Below are 8661 nucleotides of genomic sequence, written 5' to 3'. Positions count from 1 at the left end.
AAAAATTACCCAAAATTGGTAACACAATTTATCGATGATCCCTTAGCGTCTAGCCTGGTAATCCGTCAAGATAACGTATTTTTTTTTTCAGAATGCAGCAGGAGGGTCAGTTAACGAGCGTTCAAGTTCACGGATATCAGAAGCGATACGATCCAGAAAAATATTATATGTACATACTTAGAATACAGAGGAAGGGTCAGGCCGATCCGACTTATCTATTTCGATCCTACAAAGAGTTTTGCGAGTTCTACCAAAAACTCTGCATCCACTTCCCCCTTGCCAAAGTTGTCAGGTAATTATTCAAAACAAAACACAAATCTCTTTTCAATCGCACACTTTCTGTTGTATTTAAAAAATAAAAAGTTTCACTCGATTCAATTTAAAAATATCTTTTTCTGCAATGCCTGTTCAAACTTTGGTTTGAATTGATTCCGCTTCATCTTCTTTCCGGCTCCTGAGATAAAAAAAAAAAGAGAAGAATTTTGATTGAATATTCGAGATTGGGAGAATATTTGCAGGAAAAGAAAGAATTTAAATTTTACGAGTCTTACTTTGGTTGCGATGAAGAGGTTTTCGGCTTTTCCAATTCCTTGCAAGGCCGGTAGAATTCAGGAGTCCTAGTTGATTTCGTATCTGATTTTGATTTCGTCATTTCCAATTGCGAACTGGATGAGCCCATTTTTTATGAGTTTCTTAATTAGGAAGTTTACCGGTTTAGAAAATTTTAGGTCGAGTGAAAAAAAATCAACGACTATCAACACTGACTCTTGTATCCATCTTTTTTTTTTTTTCATGAATATGACTTCATTTTCTGGTCGCATAAATCTCTCTTATCTTATCTCGTTTAAAGATAAGCTATTTTTATTTATCTGCATACAAAAGTCCAACTTGTCTCGGGCTTTCTTTGAACGAGCGTCAAAATTTTCATGGCTTGACAATTATTATCTTCAGAGAAAGAGAGATAGTCAAATTTTTCTCAATGTTTTTTGAAAATTTAACTAGGAAAAGTTGAGATGATTTAACAAATTCTGATTCCTCATCAGAAAAAAAAAAAAAAATAATAATTTGAATTAAAATTTTGATATTCTTTTGAGAGCGCCCATTAATAATTATGTGAGGCTCATTTTTAGAATTTATTACCGTACCTACTCACTCGTAAGACTTTATATTATTTTAAATTCCCCTGAAAGCTTCACCCAATTTTTAGCTCTCCCTATTTGCCCTAAAAAACACCCCAGTAGAAGGGGCGGAGCCTTTTATTTTCTGGGGGGGGGGGGCATATACTTATAATTTCGAATGGTACAATTTGCTCAATATTATAATAATATTATTGTATATAAAAATTGAATATAGATGATAAATAATATATAAATAATAAATACAAGAATGAAATTCATATTTTGTCAACGATTTCACAGGTTTTGCAATGATTTCGGGTAGATTTAAAAAGATTTAATAAATATTTCACAATGATTGCAATAATTTTTCAAAGATTTCACAAAGAGTTCAAGTATTTCGTCAAAAAAATTTTAATGATTTTTTAAATATTTTATATATTTTGCAAAGATTTCAGATATATTTTCAATTAAATTGATGAATTTTCTACTAAAAGAAAAAAAAACAGTTGAATTTGCAACAAAATAACTGAATTTTAGCAAAATAGTTTAATTTTCAATCAAATAATTTAATTTCCTAGTAAAAGAGTTGAATTTCACTCTAAAAATACACATTTTCTGCAAAAAGCTAAATATTCATTAAAAAAATATGAATTTAAAAAAAAAAGTTAATTTTTAATGAAATTGATGAATTTTGTATAAAAAAAGATGAATTTTTAAACGAAAACGGAATTTTCAACCAAGAATTTGAAAGCTAAAAATACGATTTTCCTACAAAATAGTTGAATTTTCAACAAAATAACTGAATTTAAAAAAAAAAAATTATTTTTAAGCAAGTAGTTTAATTTTGAACCAAATAATTTAATTTCCTAGCAAAATAGTTGAATTTCAGTCAAAAAAGACAATTTTCTAAAAAAAAAAAAAACCTACACTTGCATCCCAAAAACATGAATTTTTATCAAAAAAGTTGATTTTCAACCAAATTGATGAATTTTCTATCAAAAGAGATGAATTTTTTAACAAAAACAGGGAATTTTCAAGCAAGAAAGCTTTTTCAATCAACAAATAAATAAAATGTGGACCAAATTATTAAATTTGAAAGCCAAAAATACGATGTTTCTACAAAAGAGTTGAATTTTCAACAAAATAACTGAGTTTAAAAGAAAAAAAAAATTGTTATAAAACAAATAGTTTAATTTTCAACCAAATAATTTAATTTTCTGGCAAAATAGATAAACTTCAGCCCAAAAAGATGAATGTTCTACAACAAAAGATAAATTTTAATCCCAAGAACATAATTTTTTATTTAAAGAAAAGTTAATTGACAATGAAATTGATGAATTTTCTATCAAAAGAGATGAATTTTTAAACAAAAACAGAGAATTTTGAACAGAAAAATATTTTTGAAACAAGAAAGAAAAAAATTCGCGAACAAATGTTTAATTTGAAAGCCAATAATACGATTTTCCTACAAAAGAGTTTATTTTTCCACAAAATAACTGATTGAAAAAAACTTGTTTTGAAGCAAATAGTTTAATTTTCAATCAAATCATTTAATTTCCTAGAACAATAGTGGAATTTAAGTGAAAAAATACCAATTTTCTACAAAAAGCTAAATTTTCATTCGAAAAATATGAATTTTTATAAAAAAAAAAAATTAATTTTCAATCAAATTGATGAATTTTCTAACAAAAACCGAAAAATCTTTTTCAATCAAGAAAGAAAAAACAATGTAGAACAAATTGTTGAATTTCAAAACCTAAAAGACGATTTTTCTACAAAATAGTTGAATTTTTAACAAAATAGCTGAATTAAAAAAAAAAACAAAAAAAAAAATTATTTTCAAGCAAATAGTTTAATTTACTAGCAAAATAGATGAATTTCAGTAAAAAAAAAAGTAATTTTCTACAAAAAAGCTAAATTTTCCTTTGAAAAATATGCATTTTTGTTTAAAAAAAAAGAGTTAATTTTTAATCAAATGATGAATTTTATATTAAAAGAGATGAATTTTCTAACAAAAAAGCGAATTTTTAACCAAAAAACCTTTTTCTGTCAAGAAAAGAAAAAAATGTCGAACAAATCGTTGATTTTGAAAGAAAAAAATACGATTTTCCTACAAAAGAGTTACATTTTCAACAAAATAACTGAGTTTAAAAAAAACTGATTTTGCAGCAAATAGTTTTATTTCCAACCAAATAATTTAATTTCCTGGCAAAATAGATGAGCTTCAGCCCAAAAAGATGAATTTTCTACAAAAAAGCTAAATTTTAATTCGAAAAATATGAATTTTTTTTTAAAGAGTTCATTTTCATCCCAAAAATATAAATTTTTATGAAAAATTAATTTTCAACCAAATTGATGAATTTTCTACCAAAAGAGATGAAATTTCAAACAAAGAAAAGGAAATTTTTAACAAGTGTTTAATTTTCAACCAAAAAAGCTTATTCAATCAAGAAAGAGAAAAAATTTATTTAAATTTAAAAAATTTAAAAAAAAAACTTATTTTTAAGCAAATAGTTTAATTTTCAAAAAAATAAATTAATTTAATTCCAAAATAGTTTTCAAAGATTTCAGATAGATTTCACAGATTTCACGAAGACATATTATTTAACCAAAATTTCAAATAGATTTCAAAGATTAAACAAAAATTTACTTACGATTTCACAAAGATTTCCCAAAGATTTCAGATAAGTTTCAAAAAAAAAATTTCATCCGGAAAATATTAATTTTTAAAAAAAAAGTTAATTTTCAACCAAATTGATGAATTTTCTACCAAAAGAGATGGATTTTCCAAAAAATAGTTCAATTTTCAACAAAAAAAAAAGTTTTTCCATCAGTTAAGAAAAAAATCTCGACCAAACTGTGGAATAATCAAGCCAAAATTACGATTTTTCTACAAAACAGTTAAGTTTTTTAACAAAATAACTAAATTAAAAAGAATGTTATTTTCAAGGAAATAGTTTAATTTTTAACCAAATAATTTAATTCCCTACTAGAATAAGCGAATTTCAATTCAAGAAGATGAATTTGCTACAAAAAAAGCAAAATTTTCATACCAAAATTATGAATTTTTATAAAAAAAGTTAATTTTCAACCAAATTCATGAATTTTCTACAAAAAGAGATGAACTTTCAAATAAAAAAGATAAGTATTTAACAAAAGTGTTCAATTTTCAACCAAAAAAATTTTTTCAACAAGAAAGAAAAAAATTTTCGATAAAATTGTTGAATTTTAAAGGCGAAAAGGCGATTTTTCTACAAAAAAGTGAGGAATTTTCAACAAAAGTGTTTCTTTTTTTAACCAAAAATGGTTTTTCAATCATTATGAAAGAAAAAAATGTCGATGAAATGGTTGAATTTTAAAACCAACAAGACGATTTTTCTACAAAGCAGTTGTATTTTCAACAAAATAGCTGAAATAAAAGAAAACTTTTTTTCAAGAAAATAGTTTAATTTTCAATTAATTAATATTATTTCCAAGAAAAATATTTGAGTTTCAGCTCAAAAAGACGAAATTTCTTCAAAAAAGCTAAATTTTCACCCCAAAAATATTAAATTGGATCAAAAAATTGATTTTAAAATATTTCGAAAATATTTCGAATGGGTTTAAAAGAATTCACAACTACTTCTGTTACTTCACAAAAATTTCAGATAGATTTCACAGCATGAAAGAAAATTTTAAATATTTCGCAAAGTTTTCACATAAATTTTAAATATTGCACAAAGATTTAAAGGATTTCCTAAAAATTTCAAATATTTCGGACAGATCTAAAAGAATACACAAAGACTCATATTTTTTCACAAAGATTTCCTATAGATTAAAATCATTGAACAAACATTTCCTAATGGTTTCAAAAAGATTTTACAACGATTTCAATAATTACACAAATATTACCGAATATTTCAGAAACACTTCAAAAATATTTTTAATATCTTGCAATAATTTTTAAAGAATTCCTAATAACGTCACAAGGATTAAAAAGATTTCAATGATTTCCGAAATATTTCACAAAGATTTAAATAGTCTCACATGTATTACCAAATATTTTAAATATTTTGCAATGATTTTCAAAGATTTGACAAAATTGCAATAATTCTCTAAAAACTTCAAAGAACTTTTAAATATTTGGAAAAGATTTCGGACCTATTAAAAAGATTTTAAAGATTTCTGATAGATTTAAAAGACTAAACAAAGACTTTAATCATGGAAACAATTTCAGATAGATTAAAAATATTTCAGAAGGACAGGTCTTCGTTTGTCCGATAAACCACCTCTAAGTGAAAAATTCCCCCTTTCCAGCTCGCATTATCATCAAAAACCACCTTGAAGTGTAAGAATATCCCTTTCACAGCTCCCATTAGTATCAAAACCCACCCCTAGGTATAAAAATACCCCTTTTCGAGCTCTTTCCATACCCATGAATCGCTTTAAGTATCAAAATCCCCCTTTCCAGGTCTCCCCAGCTCCAAATATAATTGGAAGTGTTAAGACCCCTTTTTTCCGCTCTCCGAAGTGTAAAAATACTCCCTTTTAAGCTCCTTGGCCCCAAAAATAACCCTTTATTTCAAACCCCCCCTTTCCAGCTTTCCCCATCCCAAAAAAACTCTTTCCAATCCCAAAAACTACGATTATTGCAAAAATGTCCTTTTGCCCCACCCCCTCATTCAAAAAACAACCCATAAATGTGAAATATCCCTTTTCAAACTCTCCCCATCTCAAAAAACTCTTTGTTTTAAATGCCCCTTTTCTAGCTTCCCCTCTTTCCTAGATAAAGCGCAGTTTCAAAAATAATCCAAAGGGTAAAAATACTCCCTTTTAAGTTCTTGAGGCCGAAAAATATAACTTTTTTTAAATCCCCCTTTTCCAGCTCTTTCCAATCCCAACAATCAGGATTATTGCAAAAATATCCTATTCTTACGACCCCCTCATTAAAAAAACAACCTATGATTGTAAAATATCCCTTTGAAAATTCTCCCCAGCCCAAAAAAACTCTCTGTTTTAAATGCCCCTTTTCCAGCTTTCGCTTATTCCTAGATGAAGCGCAGTTCCAAAAATAATCCAAAGGGCAAAAATACTCCCTTTTTAGTTCTTCAGGCCGAAAAATAACCCTTTTTTCAAAACCCCCTTTTCCAGCTCTTTCCGATCTCAAAAATCACGATTATTGCAAAAATATCCTATTCTTACGACCCCTTTATTTAAAAAACAACCCACGAATGTAAAATATCCCTTTGCAAGCTCTACTCAGCTTAAAAAAAACTCTTTGTTTTAAATGCCCCTTTTCTAGCTTCCCCTCTTTCCTAGATAAAGCGCAGTTTCAAAAATAATCCAAAGGGTAAAAATACTCCCTTCTAAGTTCTTGAGTCCGAAAAAGAAAACTTTTTTTAAATCCCCCTTTTCCAGCTCTTTCCAATCCCAACAATCAGGATTATTGCAAAAATATCCTATTCTTACGACCCCCTCATTAAAAAAACAACCTATGAATGTAAAATATCCCTTTGCGAACTTTACCCAGCTCAAAAAAAACTCTCTGTTTTAAATGCCCCTTTTCCAGCTTTCGCTCATTCCTAGATGAATCGCAGTTCCAAAAATAATCCAAAGGGTAAAAATACTCCCTTCTAAGTTCTTGAGTCCGAAAAAGAAAACTTTTTTTAAATCCCCCTTTTCCAGCTCTTTCCAATCCCAAAAATCACGATTATTGCAAAAATATCCTATTTTTCTGACCCCCTCATTTAAAAAACAACCCGCGAATGTAAAACATCCCTTTGCGAACTTTACCCAGCTCAAAAAAACTCTCTGTTTTAAATGCCCCTTTTCCAGCTTTCGCTCATTCCTAGATGAATCGCAGTTCCAAAAATAATCCAAAGGGTAAAAATACTCCCTTCTAAGTTCTTGAGTCCGAAAAAGAAAACTTTTTTTAAATCCCCCTTTTCCAGCTCTTTCCAATCCCAACAATCAGGATTATTGCAAAAATATCCTATTCTTCCGACCCCTTTATTTAAAAAACAACCCACGAATGTAAAATATCCCTTTGCGAACTTTACCCAGCTCAAAAAAAACTCTCTGTTTTAAATGTCCCTTTTCCAGCTTTCGCTTATTCCTAGATGAAGCGCAGTTCCAAAAATAATCCAAAGTGTAAAAATAATCCCTTTTAAATTCTTCAGGCCGCAAAAATAACCCTTTCTTTCAAATCATCCTTTTCCAGCTCCTTTCCAGTCCCAAAGACTACGATTATTGCGAAAGTATCCCTGCAGTCAGAAAAAAAGTGTGTCAAAGAAATGTCAGGGAAACGAAGTAGCTGTCAGGGAAAATAAAAATTGATATTTTTTAATATTATTTTTTGGCGGGTAAATTCGTCTAAATGTTAAGGAAAAGTCAAGGAAATGTCAGGGAAATTGGCAAATTTAATCTTGTGTCCATCCCGCTCTCTTTCCGATTCCATAATTTAAAAAAAAAACCACCCATGAATGTAAAATACCCTTTTTTTAGCTCTCTACAGACCCTGAAACCACCTCTAAGCGAAAAAATACCCCTTTTCAAGTTCTTCACAGCCCTGAAAATCACCCACCTCTGAGTGAAAAAAATACCCCTTTTTCAGCTTCGTAGTCCCAAAAATAACCCTAAGTATCAAATATACCCATCCCCAAAAATAATTCTTTGATTCAAATTCCCCTTTTTCATCTCATCAAAAATTACCCTAAGTGTCAAATCTCCCTTTTCCAGCTCTTCCCAAACCCAGAAAACCACGTTTATTGCTAAGGTATCCCTCTCCCTCTCCCATTAAAAAAAAATCAGTATTGAATGTAAAATATCCCTTTTTCAGTTCTTTACCGTCTCTGAAGCTACCTCTAAGCGCAAAAATACCCCTTTCTAAGTTATTCACAGCCCTTAAAATTACCTCTGAGTGTAAAAATACCCCTTTTCCAGCTGCGGTGCTTCCAAAATAACAACAAGTTGCGAATATCCCTTTCCAAGCGCTCCTCAGTCCCGAAAATAACCATTAGTGTCACATGCCCCTTTTCCAGCTTTCTTCAGGAAAAAAATTTTTTGACTCAAATTTATTTATTTTCTCCCGGACGCAGTTTACCCAGCGGAATGAGCGTCGGTCGATCAAACATAAAGCAAGTAGCAGACAAACGCCGAGCTGACATTGAAAAATTCCTCCTGAGCCTCTTCAAATTGGCCCACGAGATTTCTCACAGTCCCCTTGTCTACACGTTCTTCCATCCTCTTTTGCGAGATCAACAAAACGCCGACATTCATCTCCGCAAAGTCAAAGGTAACCAACCCCTTGAAATTCTAGATTCTACAGAAGCGGGCGGCGGAGCCTTTTGTTTAATATTGCCAAATATTTAAACAATATTTCAAATATTTCTTATAAATTTTTTAACATTTCAGAAAGATTTCACAAAGGTTCGAATTATTTCTCAAAGATTTCACAGTTTTTAAATATCTCGTAACAATGTCGGATAGATTTAAAATATTTTACAATGACTTTAATTATTTCTCAAAGGTTGCACTAATTTCACAAATACTACCAAATATTAAA

At 29.3% G+C, this 8661-nt stretch overlaps 1 protein-coding gene across 2 annotated transcripts in view; it reads left to right on the top strand.

Annotated features, from left to right (window-relative positions):
• LOC117168050 (phosphatidylinositol 4-phosphate 3-kinase C2 domain-containing subunit beta) overlaps nucleotides 1-8661 on the top strand; it is a 168211-nt gene that overhangs the window by 152283 nt on the left and 7267 nt on the right. For both annotated transcript variants that reach the window (XM_033353395.1, XM_033353394.1), the window contains exons 22-23: nucleotides 92-292; nucleotides 8195-8391. In XM_033353395.1, coding sequence (XP_033209286.1) covers nucleotides 92-292; nucleotides 8195-8391 — 398 coding nt within the window. The remainder of the gene's footprint in view (nucleotides 1-91; nucleotides 293-8194; nucleotides 8392-8661) is intronic.

Source organism: Belonocnema kinseyi, chromosome 2 (genome assembly GCF_010883055.1).
Source record: "Belonocnema kinseyi isolate 2016_QV_RU_SX_M_011 chromosome 2, B_treatae_v1, whole genome shotgun sequence".
Lineage (NCBI taxonomy): Eukaryota > Metazoa > Arthropoda > Insecta > Hymenoptera > Cynipidae > Belonocnema > Belonocnema kinseyi.
This window is presented reverse-complemented; position numbering and strand designations above follow the sequence as displayed.